Source organism: Cyprinus carpio, chromosome A6 (genome assembly GCF_018340385.1).
Source record: "Cyprinus carpio isolate SPL01 chromosome A6, ASM1834038v1, whole genome shotgun sequence".
Lineage (NCBI taxonomy): Eukaryota > Metazoa > Chordata > Actinopteri > Cypriniformes > Cyprinidae > Cyprinus > Cyprinus carpio.
Window position 1 is genome coordinate 21114880 of NC_056577.1, and position 17229 is coordinate 21132108.

The 17229-nt window shown below is 38.0% G+C and overlaps 1 protein-coding gene across 1 annotated transcript in view; it reads right to left on the reverse strand.

The window, feature by feature from the left end:
• Positions 1-1025: 1025 nt before the first annotated feature.
• The window catches only part of LOC122145326 (pituitary adenylate cyclase-activating polypeptide type I receptor-like), a 30077-nt gene continuing 13873 nt past the window's right edge, over positions 1026-17229 (reverse strand). Inside the window, exons 4-14 of the mRNA XM_042758404.1 lie at positions 7623-7733; positions 6891-6991; positions 6607-6704; positions 5765-5897; positions 5190-5346; positions 4846-4906; positions 4646-4715; positions 4466-4557; positions 4189-4318; positions 2891-2932; positions 1026-2218 (exon numbers count right to left, since the gene is read on the reverse strand). Of these exons, the coding sequence (XP_042614338.1) occupies positions 2030-2218; positions 2891-2932; positions 4189-4318; positions 4466-4557; positions 4646-4715; positions 4846-4906; positions 5190-5346; positions 5765-5897; positions 6607-6704; positions 6891-6991; positions 7623-7733 (1184 nt within the window). The 3' untranslated portion in view covers positions 1026-2029. The remainder of the gene's footprint in view (positions 2219-2890; positions 2933-4188; positions 4319-4465; positions 4558-4645; positions 4716-4845; positions 4907-5189; positions 5347-5764; positions 5898-6606; positions 6705-6890; positions 6992-7622; positions 7734-17229) is intronic.

The following is a 17229-nucleotide window of genomic DNA, read 5'->3' on the forward strand; positions in this document are numbered from 1 at the left end:
TTACCCTCACTTTTTTGAAACAATTGTAAACGCTAAACATTTCACTTAAAGTTGAATTCAAATGCTCAATAATTATTCAAAAGAATCTATAATACAGTGTAATTTTACATATAAATAAATATTGATCATATAAAAACATTTACTTTTTTATCTTTTTGCAGTTATCATTTGAAAAACAAGGCATTTGTTGAAAAAGTAATGCTTCATAAAGGGATATATATATATATATATATATATATATATATATATATATATATATATATATATATATATATATATATATATATATACTAAATTGGGAAGAAAAGCTGTAATGTGTTATGATCATATAAATTTAAATGTAAAACAATTATTATTTTTTTTTTTCCGTTTTTATTATTTTTTTTTTTCCGTTTTTGGAATTGGTTTTTCAAATCAAATTACATATGACACATTTTTCTTTCTTTCTTTCTTTCTTTCTTTCTTTCTTTCTTTCTTTCTTTCTTTCTTTCTTTCTTTCTTTCTTTCTTTCTCTCTTTCTTTCTTTCTTTCTTTCTTTCTTTCTTTCTTGCTTTCTTTCTTTCTCTCTTTCTTTCTTTCTTTCTTTCTTTCTTTCTTCAGCATTACTGAAATTGAAGGCCTGTAGAAAGATACACCAAAGAAAAAGGAAACAAAAACTAGCTTGAATTCTCTGAAGCCCTCTTGGTTTGCTGAAGCATAATGAAAGCACTTTCACAGAGTAATGCAGTTATGTGTTGCAGTTTGTCTTTGTAAAACCAAACAGTTGACTCTTTTGTGCAAAAAAAGGCACTTTGAAGAAGCAAAAAAACATCTTCGTATGAAGTGACATCAGTTGCAAAGACTTGCAAACTTATATGGAAATTGACGTCTTAAGGGGTCAAATATATATAAAACTTATCTTTGGAATCTTAAGTGCTCTATTTGTAAATGCTTTTATGACATTAAATTACAAAATGAGCAAAATATCAAATATGAGTCAGAAAAAACTATAAGGAAATGCTAAGCTTTTGACTGAGAAATTTAACTCAGTTTAAATTAATTTATTCATTGATATAAGTGTAAAGGTTCATCATCCTTTGCTGTAAATTCACTGTGTGACAGCTAATAGACATAGACGTGTGTGGGGAAGGAATCAACATGCATATCACAAGTCTATTACACCAATATTACCCAGTTATACTGTATATTAATGTGTCATGAGCTTTGATGCATTGTTGTATTCAAATTGACATTTTTTTGTATTAGCGGCTGTTTAAAAAAAATAGGAGCACATGAAGTACAAGAGGAATCCACTCATGAAAACAATTTGAAACAGTTACTCACTGTTTTAATGAAGTTTCAAATGCTAGTTTTTCTTAATGTTAGTTTAAGAAGTGTCAACAATGCAGACCATTGTTGTCCGTAAACTTGTCCCTGCAGTCCATCATTCTATAATTACAATATATGAAAATATTTACATATTAAATTAGTATTAGGAACTGGGAATCAGATATTCATTAAGCTCCATGTATGAAATATGTGGTTTCTTCTCCTTCAAAAATGACTCATGTCCCACATCCGATTGTAGTGAGTTTGGCTTCTGTCTTCGGCTTGTTTGACAATGCTTTGACGATAAAATGTTATGAATCTGGAACTTTCACAAATCTTCACAGACAGAGAAATGAGAAAATGAGAGACTCATGTGATGTTGATATGTACAAAAATATCCACCTTGTTCACGACCTTTAGCTTTCTGGATGAAAACATCCTAAATACTAGAATGCTATGGATTCATTATTTCCCCTTGACCTGTAATTCCTTTCAGTTCAGATCAAAAGTATCTGTTTGTTTGGCACACAATAGACCAATGGTTGTGAGCTCCTCAGAGTTCCATAGCAAAAGCCTGTCATCTATGGACGGTTGACAGATATTACAGCTTAAACCGACACAATACAGACTCAGAAGATGAAACAGGATTCAGAAGTTGCCGTAGATTATTTTGCAGCTCTAGTTCTGAGGAGTTTGGCCTTCAGTCTGTTCTTCTGAGCGCTCATGTGGCCGGTGTTTCAGCCTGCAGGCTGGACATGCGGATCTGTGAGCTGCTCTTGCTGAGGATGGAGAGCTGTGTGCCCCCATTCACACCACTGCTGGCCAGGGACGGATGCCTGTGCTTTATATCCACTGCAAAGTACCGGTTCACCGTCCAGCTTCGCCATTTTCGTTTGATTTCTGACTGCACCTTTGGGGAGAAACTTCAGTGGGTTATTAAACTGATTGGATCCTACAGGAGGAGACCTGCAGATCTCTTTCCATGCTGGTCATGGACGAGCCTGAATTTTAAATCCAGTTGGTTAATAATTTATGCATATGGTTGGTGTAATGAGCACTGCAATGAGAAAGGGCCTCCAGAGACATTGCTTTATGCAAAAAGAATCCAATTTGAATGTTTTACTAGTTGGTATTTATAATAATAAAATCAGATTTTCTAAATTAAAAAAAAAATAAAATAATAATACTTTTATAATAAAATAAATGAATTTTAACTGAAAACGTTTTTCTAGTAACTAAAAATTTTATATATATATACATATATATCCTATATATATATATATATATATATTATATATATATATGTATATGTATATATACATATATATATATATATATATATATATAATTACATTCCTCACTTGCAACTACATTTTGAAGTGTTTTTCTTAAAAAAAAAACAAAAAGCAAAAAAAAAAAAAAAAAAAAAAAAAAAAAAAAAAAAAAAAAAAAAAAAAAAAGCATTGCAAATGTATCTTGATTTTTCCCATAGGAGTCCATTAGTAACTGGGTTTTGTTTTCCCCCATGCTAAACCAAACTTCAGACATTATTTATCTTTTCTGTAGCACTTAAAGGACTTACCTCTCCATTAAGAAAGCAGTAAAGAACAGCTACTACAAAACCCTGAGAAGAAAAATGGAAATTGTAAAAACGGTTGGTTATGCAAAAGTAACAGTTTTTATAATCTTGTTTAAAGGGTTAGTTCACCCAAAAATTATGTCATTAATGACTCACCCTCATGTCCACAACATTGCAGTGACGCCGCTGACGTACGACGCTGCTGACGTGTTTTCTTTGTTATTGGGCGTACCAGAAAACACGTCAGCAGCGTCATACGTCAGCGGTGTCACTACAGTGTTGTGAACACTCACAACAGACCCAGAAGAGAAGACAATGCTGAATAAAGTCATAATTTTTGTTATTTTTGGACCAAAATGTATTTTCGATGCTTCAACAAATTCTAACTGACCCACTGATGTCACATGGACTACTTTGATGATGTTTTTATTACCTTTCTGGACATGGACAGTATACCGTACATAAATTTTCAATGGAGGGTCAGAAAGCTCTCGGACTAAATCTGAAATATCTTAAACTGTGTTCCGAAGATGAACGGAGGTCTTATGGGTTTGGAACGACATGAGGGTGAGTCATTAATGACATAATTTTAATTTTTGGGTGAACTAACCCTTTAAGATATAAATGATATCTAAATATAATATATTGGATAAATGAAGGTGAAATAAGTAATACTTTCAATTCAGATAGACAATGACCTAAAAATAATACAGTACACACCTAATAATAACAAATAGACAATACAATGCATTACAGTATACAAAATATAAATGAAATAAATAAATAAAGTGTAGTGTTAGTTCTGCCAGGTCACGTGACTCAAGCTTGCATCAGCTGACTCTCAGGAATACAACGCCTATCACAGCATTCCTATATCAGGTCTATTCAGTATTATTCAGCAGTTTTTTTCACTGGCTCAGGAGCAAATTACTCTCCTCCATCCCCAACTCCTCCTTTCATCACAGTCAGGACTTGGCTTTCTGATATTCCTCATTGAATCAGACTCCTTTTATCCTGAATAATGTTGTTGCATTAAAATGTCATTAAGAACATTACTAATGTCTGCATTTGTTTCTGTTCTGTTTACCCTAAAGGGGTTATTGCTGCTCTCCCTGCTGATTTCATGACAGGCTGCATGGATAGGCAGGGAGTTTTTGTCCAGAACAGAACCATACCACCAATCCAAACTGTATGCTAAGTGTCAATCATCTTTAATGATAGAGGTCCTGACAGAAATAAAGTTGCCTCTTTGTACAAATATTTTAAGATTAAAAGATGAGAAGACAAAAGGGGACTTCTACCTGAAAAGAACCAAGACCAAGTTCAAAGACAAGTCTTTCTCTTTTGCTGATATCTTCTGGTGTGAAAGCAAACACGGTATAGTGAATTCCAAATAGAGGAATGAGGAGAAGAGTGGAGCGAGCCAGACGCCTGTTAATCACAAAACACCCCAATCATGTCATAGAAAGACTGCACATCTTGAAAGTAATGGAGTTAATCTTAGAATATATGTATGCTTATGCATATGTGTATGTGTATGTGTATGTGTATGTGTATGTGTATGTGTATATGACTAACAGATAAATGCTGGACTCATTCCCTCCAATATCTGGAGACTGCAACTTCTGCACCAGGATTATAATGATGCCAATAAAGAGTATAAAGTTGATCTGAGAGTGAAAAAAAGACAAGATAATAATGCAATAGCTTTATATTACAGTCAAAAGTCTTTTGAGATTGAATATGTACTTTCCGTACCATGATAGAGGCAAGAACAGGACCCTTGATCACCCACCAGATGGCAGCATTGTCATTAATATCCCAGCAACTGCAGGCAATGTCAGACATTTATCAGGGTTTTCCCCCCTCTCATTTTGTTCTAAGCTTTTTCATTGAATAACATATTAATTATAGATAATATATATATATATATATATATATAAATAACTTCATCTTACCCAATGTTATCAAAATGAGCTCTTAAGACTGCCCAGACAGCCACACATATTGTTGGAGTACCTGGGAAAACATGGGCAATCTAAATAAATATATAATTTCAGATTTGCACATGATTGCAACACTTGTCATCACATAGCAAAAACTTGTATGTGTGTGTGCTTTGTGTAATTTACATATTGCATACATACATATTTTATATCTATACAAATTTGAAATAATTTTATACATATAGTTTTTTGTGTACATTTCACTGTAATGTATATGTATGTTTGTGTGTGTGTGTGTGTGTGTATATATATAATTTATTTTTCTTTACTTTATAAGCTATAAATACCCCTCTTACCCCATCCAATAATGGTGTACCAGTAGTAGTATTTTTTTTTATGAGGGAAGGTCTTATCAACAAGAAGCGTAAAGAGATATAAGCCCTCGATGAACAGCCAGAAGTAGTTTGACAAAACACAATAATGAAAAAATACCATCACTGCTTTACACTCCACCTGCAAAAAGAAAAACATAGAGTGAATATCACATTATCACAATATTTCTTTGATTGTGATTAACTAAATCATAATTTACATTTACATAATTTCATTGGACAGGTTTGGAGTGACATGAGGGTGAGTAAATTTTTGAATTAACTATCCCTTTAAAACAAAGGAGTCACACTGTTGCACAGGGAAACATTCAAAGCACATTTAGCTAGTTGGCCAAGCAAAAAGCAACTGTGAGGTGACTACAGAGACCTCATTATCTGAAGCAAATTAAAGCATATAACAGCAACACAAACGTGTCATTCTGAGACTAATTCCTTCCTCAAAGAAATGACATGGGCAACCTGGGATGTTAATGGGCCCATCACCATGACTGCCGGGGTATTTTGTGTGTGATGTGAAGGAGAGAGAGACTGAGACTCACAGTGTGTATAAAGCAATGATTGCTTTCCTCCTCTGCATATAAAATGCCGTCTTTAATGAAGACTGAGAAGGCCCTCAGGATGAAGGACACAAACAAGTTCATATGAATGAAATTCCTGGTGCAGTGTAGCTTCCTGAGGGTAAAGCCAACCACAGTAAAGAAATATTAGCTAAAACACAACAAAACTGCATCCTATATGTACAATGCCATTCAAAAGTTTAGGGTTTATTTATTTATTTTTTAAAGAAACCTTTTATGCTTACCAAACCTGCAATTAATTAACCAAAAAATATATTTGAAAATAAAACATTACAATTATTTTTGATTTTAATATATTTTGTATTTGATTCCTGTATATTTGTAATTAATAAAATTTGAAATGTAATTCTAATATGCTGAGTTTATAAGTTAAGATATTCTCAAAAATAAATAGAAAGTTTAATAGAACAGTATTTATTTTAAATATAGATCTTTAGTAATAATATAATTGTCTTTACTATCATGTTTAAACAATTTGACTCCAGACTGTTGCATAGTAATATATATTTAGATGCATGCATCTTGGTCTACTAGCTCAGTATTATGTTACAATATACAAATTGAAATGTCCAAAAATCTACATTCTAATCCAGTCCTACTAATTTCAAGGGCTTAACTTAAATCATTATGTTCCAATATTATTTACAATTGTGTGTCCAAATGCCCAAAATCTCTCTAATACAGATATGCAGGTGTTTTTCTAAACACTTCACTAAGACAAATGTGTCCATATAGTTTCCTCTGAAGCTTAAGAATAGAATGAATGCTCATGGCCTCTTTCTTGACCCAGGCTGACCTCTCACCTGAACCTGCAGAGAATGACCATGGCAGTGGTGAGAGACACCAGTGAGGTGCTGTAGCCCACAGTATACAAAGCCTTCACTGTCACATAATACATGTCCTCCAAACAAAGAGAAGAAATGCTTATTATTGTCACGCTAATTCAAACATGTTACAGTAAATGATAAAGCCCACCTTTCTATAATGAATATGCACTTAATAGAGTTACATTTCTATAGAAATTTTGGAGGCTGAAAAGTTTAGGAATCTTCTAAAGAGATACAGAAGGAACAGAAAGCACACTTACTGGACTTGTTCCATTTTCATTAAAAAGACAAACATCAACGTAGTGAGGGAACATCTCTGACCAGCCATCCTCAGTGCAGTTACGACTCACCTTACCAAACTCTACAAAAGGTGCAAAAATCAAACATATTTCATGAAGAATATTCTAAGAGATAATAAAGAGCCATTAGAAAGTGCAATATAAATTTATATTATTGTGCTAAAATTACTAAAATTAAAACTTCAATAAAATAAAGCTAAACGAAATACAAAAAACTATATACAAAACATAACAAAATGACTAAAACTTAAATATAAAATTAAAACTTAATTAATATAAAAAATTTCTTAAATTACCTAGTCAGCTAATTCAAAATATTAATTACTATATAAATGGTACTTAAATAACTAAAATAAATGTTTACATTTTAAATATTTTTATTTTATTTTTTTGCCTATGCATAACTCGAGAATGCTAGGGTGCTGTAAATGATTTCCTAAGAGTGACTATGTAGGTTGCTAAGGTAATCTGAGTGTAGTGCATTGTTATGGGGTTGCTAGGGTGTTTTAGGTTATTGCTTACTAGCCCAAGTCAAAAGAGCACAAACCCTAGTCTTTATGATATTCTTATTTATAGATAAGGAATGATTCCCAGGCAAAAAAAAAAAAAAAAAAAAAAAAAAAAAAAATGTTTTACTTAATATCATATCTACTCAGTAAGCCTCACAATTTAAGGTATTGTTCATGTACTCACCATCATTTTCCTCATTCATGACCTCAAATAGCTCAGGACAGGGCATCCAGATAACTTGACCAATTTTTGCTGGCTGCCAGCAGGTGAGGTTGTCCCACATCCATTGGCAGACTAGAGGAATAAACAAGAATATCATATTATAGAAGAATATCATAGCTTTAAATCTCTGCCTAAACAACTACTACAATAAACCCAATATGAAAATGTAATATATGACATATATTACTATTTTAGCAAGAATGGTACTGCCATATATGTTACCTATAATGCAATATATAATTTTCACATTTGTACATATGTACATAATTATATATAGCAATCAGATATGACAACAATATATGTTTCAGAATTTTTTTTTTTTTTATACATGTCTGTCTTTTATATTTACTTACATAATATCAACATGTTTTGATGGGCTTTAAAATGAATACAAATGTACATGGCATATATGTTCAAAAATATATTACTCATACAGATACTTGTGTATTACACATACTATAGACATTTATATGACCTACATATATATGTTAATGTATGAAATTGCTCCAATTTCTAATAGGTTTCATATATGTTTTTACTTCAAATTACACTATTTTTCATTTTTTTTAATATATATATATATAAAACTTGGGCTAAGCCTTAGGATCTCAACATTAAAGTTTAGTGGTAACTCTGCCTCTGAACCAGTTTTTATTGGGGTATTTAAAGCACCTGAGAATAGAACAGCCTAGTTTAAGATATATTTAGGTGTGCTACTTGACAGCCATTCTTTTATGATTCAATGAAAATCAGCGCAAATGACAAGTGACAAAAATAGGCTATCAATAAGGCAATAGATTATAGGAATTCAATCAAAATAAGGCCATAGCATTTTAAAAATTTAAAATAGTGTATTTGAGCTTAAAGAATATGCTCAAACTCAGTCATTAAATTTAAGTAAATATTTATTTTTAATTAAATTAATGATTTTTCCTCTAAATTAAATGTTACAAAATTAGAAGCTTTAGCCATGTTGATCTTTAGTATTCTCTCTATCTTGCTCTGTCTTTCTCTACACATAATCACATGCTGTCAGCATGGCTCTGTGCTACGCTTTTTATCGTGTGTCTTTGTATGTGTATATGAGCATGCAGAATTAGCTTTTTTTTTTATCCCTTTATCTATTTTCATATTGGCATTGCTCTTCAATAAATCCCTCTGGTGATATATTCAGAGGGAAAGGAGACTTTCACAGTGAACTAACCATGTGATGCTAAAGCATCTTATCATCTCCATCAAGGATTAAGGATCCAGAGAAAAAAAAAAAAAAGGAATTTCCAAATGTGTGTGTGTGTGTGTGTGTGTGTGTGTGTGTGTGTGTGTGTGTGTGTGTGTGTGTGTGTGTGTGTGTTGTGTGTGTGTGTGTGTGTGTGTGTGTGTGTGTGTTGTGGGGGGTTGTTGTGTGTGTGTGTGTGTGTGTGTGTGTGTGTGTGTGTGTGTGTGTGTGTGTGTGAGTGTGTGTGTGTGTGTGTGTGTGTGTGTGTGTGTGTGTGTGTGTGTGTGTGTGTGTGCTGATCTTGATTTACATGAGCAGACCAGCATCTGCCAGCTGTGTTTTTCCTCTGCTCTTAGCCCCCTCAAATGTTAGAATGTTTTCACAGTGTTTTCGAAATATTACCCAGACATTCTTGCAAAGACTTCATTAAAACAACTAACAATATATTTTATCTAGTCGCTTCACAGTTAGCATTAGAGATTTCCTTTGCACAGTCTGTTTGCATTCTTACATTCTTATTAGTAAGCTCACACAAAACACTCTTTGCTGCAGCTTAATAAATCACCCAAGTGTACAGTTTAAATTACATGCATAAATTCGAATAACGTAAGGTTGACATTTGCTTCTTGGTGGTCCGTGCATAAATGTCAAACATTTATATTAACAAAAGGCCGAGGGAGTGTTTTAAATACTCTGCATCTCAAGCCAAGGACTCAAACGTCTTGTCTCTTGAATTATAACAATCTGCAACAAAGACACAACAATGCTTTCAACATCTAGAATTAATTGTTTGGCTGGTTTATTATATCTAACATTTTTTGTACTTTCATAAAATTAACATTGTAGAATGTTTAGGATGGAATTTTCTATTCCAAATCCTTTAGCATCCCTTCGTTTAAAACAGGAATAGTAAACCTTATTCAAACATAGGACCCTTTGTAGGACCCCATTTATATAGAAATGATAAATGATATTAATAATAACTTGTAATTAAAATAATTGTAAAAATATATAAAATAATTAACTTCATGAATAATTTCAGAAGTTTTAAATGAATGTTCTTCAATGTGATTAATTTACATGACATTTCTAGTAATTAGTGATTTGTTTTTCTTATTTTTTCTCACAAACAGCAATTTCTAATTGATAAAATATTTTAGTGCTTGACATAGCTAGAAAAAACTATATTCGTTATAAAAACGTCCTTGACTTTTAAATATTTCAGTAATTTTCGTGACGTTTCCAGGTCTTCGAGGTTTTTAAGACAATGAGAACCCTAGATCATAAATAAAAAAATGGTTTTGAGAGAACAAATTTAAAATGACATTAGCTTACATCTTGATTTTTAGCTTATTTTAAAAACATGTTTGGTTTTATTTTAAATCTTTTTTGAGCCATCTTGCAACCCCCTTGGAACTGTGCTTAGGCCCCCTCAGCCCACTGCTTTAATGGATACAAAGATAGAGCAGGGACCCCATTACTTATTTTGTAAAACTATGTTGCATTTTAAGCCAGATTTATAATAGTATGCAATAGTGCCATATTAATGATGTCATGCTTACATTTAACAATGTTTAACAATCTTTTTTTTTTTTTTTTTTTTTTTACAAAAATTAGCTTGAGATGAATAATTGATGGATCTCTGGCAGGTGCATGCTTAAAGCAAACTGACATTGCCACTGAGAAGCCATTAAAGACCGACATCTGTCAAAGACTTTTTATTGTCTGTCATGTTAGGTATTTACTGTATATCAATATCATTTTTTTTTTTTTTTTTGTAGCAGTGCCAAACACAGAACCAAAGCAGAAGCTTGTGCTTGAGCAAATTCCAGAAGCTGCATAAAACCCATATAAAACAGCTGCAAAATAAATAAATAAATAAATAATAATCATAAAAGGACCAAAAATAATGTCACGCACCACTGAAGCACAGGAGACAAGATGAGAATTCACTGAATTTTAATGAAGAGATAATACTCTGGGGAAACACCGCAGAGGTGAACGGACGTGAATGCCCAGTATCCGAGAGACTTAACTTCCAAAACACAAGTCCTGGTGTACTTCAGGGAAGAGGAGAATCGTAGGCCACTGACCAACGGCTGAAGATGACGTCGATGACGATGAGGATGAAGATGATCTGAGAACTGGAGATCGGAAGTCGGGTAAGTCTTTCACACACGCGATAGACGAGACCAGACGGTTAGGTGTCTGTGAGTGCGGGTTTATATGCACGTCTTGATTGGGCAGCGGCAGGTGCAATGACTTAATACTCAGGTGAGCAGGAACGGGAAGGTTGAGCTGTAGGGTCTGACGCTGGTTGGTTGGCTGGATCCGTGACAGTACCCCCTCCTCCACGGGCAGCTCCTGAAGCCCGATGATGGTGGCGACGAGGACGGCCTCTTCCTCTGGGTGCTGGGCGATCGGGGTGATTGGTGTGGAACTCCTGGAGTAAGGCAGGGTCTAGAACATCCTCATGCGGAATCCAGGACCTTTCTTCAGGACCGAAGCCCTCCCAGTCAATGAGATATTCCAGTTGGCCTCCTCGTCGCCGTGAATCCAGGATGGCACGTACGGTGTAGATGGGGTCTTCCTCCGGTTCGATTGGAGGGGTAGGTTCGTAGGGGATTTCATTTCGTGTGGGAGAAGGGAGAAGAGAAGGTCGGTGAGGTTTTAGTAGAGATACGTGGAAGGTAGGGGTAATTCTGCAATTTGGAGGTAATTTTAGATGATAAGTGACAGGATTGATCTGCCTTAAAATAGTGAATGGCCCCATGTATCTGGGACTTTTGGGGCGGCAGGGCAGCCGGAGGCGTATATCCCTAGTAGAGAGCCAGACCTTCTGTCCAGGGAGGTATGTAGGTGTTACTGCTCTGTGAATGTCTGCCTGGATCTTGTGCCTCCTAACTGCCCCTTGCAGATGGACATGTGCTGAGTCCCAGACCCTCTCGCTCTCCTGAAACCAATAGTTGACTGCTGGGACCTCAGAGGGCTCTCCTGACCAGGGGAACAGAGGTGGCTGGAAGCCAAGCACGCATTGGAAAGGTGTTAGGCCTGTGGTGGACTGGCGGAGAGAGTTTTGAGCGTACTCTGCCCAGGGAAGATACTGGCTTCAAGTATGTTGGTGGCCATGGCAGTACGACGTCAGGAAGCGTCCGATCTCCTGAATCTTCCTTTCAGTCTGACCATTCGATTGTGGATGGTAGCCAGATGTTAGGTTAACTGATACACCTAGGAGACGGAAGAAGGCCTTCCAAACTCTGGAAATAAATTGAGGTCCTCGGTCCGAGATTATGTCTTCGGGTAGCCCATAGTTCCGGAATACCTGATTGAATAGGGCTTCAGCAGTCTCCATGGCTGATGGCAGACCCTTTAGTGGAATAAGGCGAAAGGCCTTTGAGAAACGATCTACCACCACAAGAACGCAAGTGTAGGAGTTAGAGTTGGCCAGATCCGAAATGAAATCCACTCCTAGGTGTGACCAGGGTTGGCGAGGAATAGGCAGTGGAAGTAACTTCCCCTCGGGAAGATGGTGTGGTACGCTGGAGATGGCACAGGTGGAACATCCTTGAACAAAGCGTTTGATTTCTCTGGCCATGCCAGGCCACCAATATCTGTTGCGGATGAGCGAGAGGGTTCGTTGGCTCCCTGGATGTCCTGACCCTAAGGAAGAGTGTACTGAGTTCATGAGGGACAGTCTTAGAGCTGATGGGACATAGGTCAGACCCTCGGGGACTCCCGGTGGAGCAGGTTCAGTAAGAGTTGCTTGGGCGATTTGATCATTTAGAGCCCAATGGATGGAACTGACGATGATGGCTGGAGGGAGAATGGATTCTGGTAGACTGGTAGCTTGGTCTGGGGCATGAATGTGGGACTGGGCGTCGGCCCTTTGATTCTTTTTTCCTGGACGATACGTCACTGTGAATTTTAACCGGGTGAAGAATAATGCCCATCTGGCTTGACGAGGGTTTAGGCGTTTAGCTTCCTGGAGGTACTCTAAGTTGCGATGGTCAGTGATAACTTCAAACGGATGATTGGCTCCCTCCAGCCAGTGATGCCATTCTTCCAATGCTAGTTTGATGGCTAGCAGTTCTCGATTGCCAATATCATAATTCTGCTCCGCCGGGGATAACTTCTTGGAGAAGAAGGCGCACGGATGGAGCTTCGGTGGAACACGCACCCGCTGTGATAACACCGCTCGCACACCTGTCGTAGAGGCATCAACTTCAACAATGAAGGGTAATTCCGCGTTAGGGTGGATCAAAGTGGGAGCTGTAGTGAAGGCTAATTTTAGCTGGGAGAATGCCTGAGATGCTGCTGGAGACCATGATAGATGCCTGGGTGTCTTCCGTAGGAGGGAAGTGAGGGGAGCTGCTAAGGTACTAAAGTTACAGATGAAGCGGCGATAAAAATTCGCAAAACCCAAGAATCGTTGGAGTTCTTTGACCGAAGTGGGAATAGGCCACTGCCGGACAGCTTCCACCTTCTTCAGATCCATTTGTACTCCCCTGGCGTCAATGATGTAGCCCAAGAACTGAATAGAGGAGTGGTGAAATTCACATTTTTCGATTTTGAGGTACAGGTGATTATCCCTAAGTCTTTGGAGGACCTGTGCCACATGGAGATGATGATCGGCCTCGTTCTGCGAGTATATTAGGATGTCATCAATGTAAATGATCACAAACTGATGTAGGTAGTCCCGGAACACCTCATTCATGAAGGCCTGGAACACGGAGGGTGAATTGGCTAGTCCATATGGCATGACCCTGTATTCATAGTGCCCTGAAGGTGTGATGAAGGCAGTCTTCCATTCATCCCCCCTCCGTATCCGGATGAGGTTGTACGCGCTGCGCAGGTCTAGCTTGGTGAAAATAGAAGCCCCTCTCAACATCTCGAGTGCCACTGGTACCAGGGGAAGGGGATATTTGTACTGTACGGTCTGCTTGTTAAGGGCCCGGTAGTCAATGCATGGTCTTAAGCCTCCGTCTTTCTTGGCTACAAAGAAGAAACTGGAAGCGGCAGGGGATGTAGAAGGGCGGATGTAACCCTGACGAAGAGCCTCTTCTACATACTCTTCCATGGCCTTCTGTTCTGGGATGGATAGGGGATACACTCTTCCCTTAGGTAGGGTTGCACCTGGCAGCAGTTCAATAGCACAGTCCAATGGTCTGTGCGGTGGCAAACGGGTGGCGAGTTGCTTACTAAAAACATCCCGGAATGGGCTATACTCTTCTGGGACTGCTATATCATGCTGACCTCTGGGACTCTCGATGGTTGTGGCCTGGAGGAGTAACTGGGTTGATCTAGTAGGGGAAGAGGGTCTAATAGGGAGTTTTAGACAACTTTTAAAGCAGGAGGCGCTCCAAGAGAGGATGTCGCCCGTAGTCCAGGAAAGGTGAGGGTTATGCTGCCTAAGCCAAGGGTGTCCCAGGATGATATCTGCTGTTGATCCATCCAGCACCAGCAAGGAGATCCTTTCATAATGGGTTACCCCAATGCGTAGGGTAAGGGATGGTGTACAGTGAGAAATAATACCTTTTCCGAGAGGTTTCCCCAGAATGGAGTGTACATTCATCTTCTGGCAAGGGATTTGTGGGATGTGGAACTGGCTGACGAGGTGTCTGGAAATGAAGTTTCCCGCGGAGCCCGAGTCAATGAGGGCCTTCGCTGAAATGGAATTTGTGGCAGAGATCACCGATACAGGAAAGTAGACTAATGATGCAACTTCAGCCCTAGAGGTCAGGCTACTCACCGCTGGACGAGGTGGATGAACGGGGCATTCAGATATGAGATGACCATTTGCTCCACAGTAAAGACATAGGTGTTGTCGCAGCCGTCTTTGACGTTCAGCAGGTGAGAGATGGAAGGAGTCAACTTGCATCAGTTCGATGGCTGATGCTGAAGGATATTGCACTGGGGAAGATAGGGCTACTGCAGTGGTGGTGGGTGAAGTAGAAGGCGCGGGCAATCCCAGATCACATGCTGCTAGCCTCTGGGCTACCCGGATAGAACGTTGGATCAGATTCTCCAAACCAAAGCTATCATCATAGATGGCGAGATGTAATCGGAGAGATGGGGATAGCCCCTGTCTATAAGCTGTGATGAGAGCAGCCTCATTCCATCCGCTCGCAGCTGCTAAGGTGCGGAACTTCACTGCATACTCCGCCACCGAGGATCTTCCCTGCTTTAGGTGATATAATTGGTCATGTACAGAAAGGGAGTTTGCAGATTGATCAAATACCTCCTTAAAATGTGTTACGAAGGTTTCCAGGGTACGAGTTGCAGGCCCAGCTTGTTCCCAGATGGTTTTAGCCCACAGGAGAGCACGACCAGAGAGCAGTGAGATAATAAATGCGATCTTGGCTCTATCTGTGGGGAAGCGCTGAGGTTGCATCTCAAACAATAAAGTGCACTGCAGTAGAAAGCCGCTGCAATTCTCCGCCGCGCCACTGAATGGCGCTGGTAGGGCCATAGGACCGGCCGGCAGTTCAGGTGAGGAAGCGGCGCCTGGAGGAAAGAGTGACTGCCGGAGCTGATTAATGAGTTCGGCAAATGGATCGAGTTGTGACGTGGTCGGAGAACTGGGGTCCATATCTTCGTGAAATAGTGGTCTGGTCTTCTGTCACGCACCACTGAAGCACAGGAGACAAGATGAGAATTCACTGAATTTTAATGAAGAGATAATACTCCGGGGAAACACCACAGAGGTGAACGGACGTGAATGCCCAGTATCCGAGAGACTTAACTTCCACTGACCAACGGCTGAAGATGACGTCGATGACGATGAGGATGAAGATGATCTGAGAACTGGAGATCGGGAGTCGGGTAAGTCCTTCACACACGCGATAGACGAGACCAGACGGTTAGGTGTCTGTGAGTGCGGGTTTATATGCACGTCTTGATTGGGCAGCGGCAGGTGCAATGACTTAATACTCAGGTGAGCAGGAACGGGAAGGTTGAGCTGTAGGGTCTGACGCTGGTTGGTTGGCTGGATCCGTGACAAATAATACCACTACAAATTCCAAAGCCTTGTTTGTTTAGTTGGCCATAAGCTATGCTATAGCACACACCCAAGACAGTGTTTTTTAATGTAAAATGCCTTATGAATAATGGCTACTTAGGAAATAAATAAATGATTCAAAGAGCCAATGATCCAGTCAGTGCTTATTTACAGCAGCTAAAAATAGGCAAATAAAGATAAAGCGGTGTAAAAAGTCTACTGTAGCCCAAACCACAGAACGTTATGTGCTTTCTGCACTTACTGCTTTAATGTTATATTTAATGTACATGTCCTCCCCCAGCTAACAGGTGACATTCTCAGAACTAACTTGACTAACGTGTTGGCAAGGCTCTCTCAAAGTAAACATTAATAGAACATTTGTTCAAAGTTATCTGGTTTTTAATAATGTTCTCACAATGTTATTTATGCATTGTTGATTCTTTTAAAATTCATCTAACATGTTTTAAATGTTACTTCTTGTTTCAGAACATGCAGAGAACATTCAAAAGTAATGTTCCCATAATGTTTGCAAATTGTTCTTTAAACATATTTTTGTTACCTTGGCCACTCCCTAAGTTTCAGCTTACAGCCTAAAACTATGGGCAGCTCTATTTTCATGTTATCGCTTGAATCCATTCCCTAAGGACAGCTCTTGACAAATCAAAATGTCAGCATTTCATTACTGACTGTGATTGTGAATGTCCAAAGGATTATGATCAATGCCACATGCAGACAGCACTAGAGGGGTTCTGGAAAAGCTCAGAGCTAATGATCTTCCCCCCACTTCCTGTGAACCGTCACAAGGTCTTAAATTCTCCAGCTTAGTCTGAAAGCTTTGGGCTTAATTTCATCACATGTTTATATCAGATCACTTCTAAAATCCATAATCTAAATTGAAACTAATTTTAAAACTTATTTTAAATGTTTCTTATCATAAACATCTGCAAGCATGCTATATTTTAGATGACTCAAACAGCAGTCTCTGGTAAATCTATTGCTGCACTTCACAGTTGACGCTAATAGCTTTGCACTGCATAACAAAATGGGTAAATGGCAGCATTTTACTGTATGTGTGGCTCTAAAATTACAAACTGAAAAAACTGTGTGATTGAATAAGGAAATAGCAATAATTTACTTGCAGTCTGACACGTAATATGTACCACCGCCAGCCCACATAAACACAGACTCACATATTTTTTCTGTTTGTCTATCATGGTGAATGTATTATTATTATGACTATTGTTATTATTATGACAAAATGTGTTAAATTTTTACCATTTTTCAATTAAAAAATGTCCTTGGATGGATGACTTCTTGGGACAAAGTGTGTCCCTAAACTAGAAAATACAAAACAC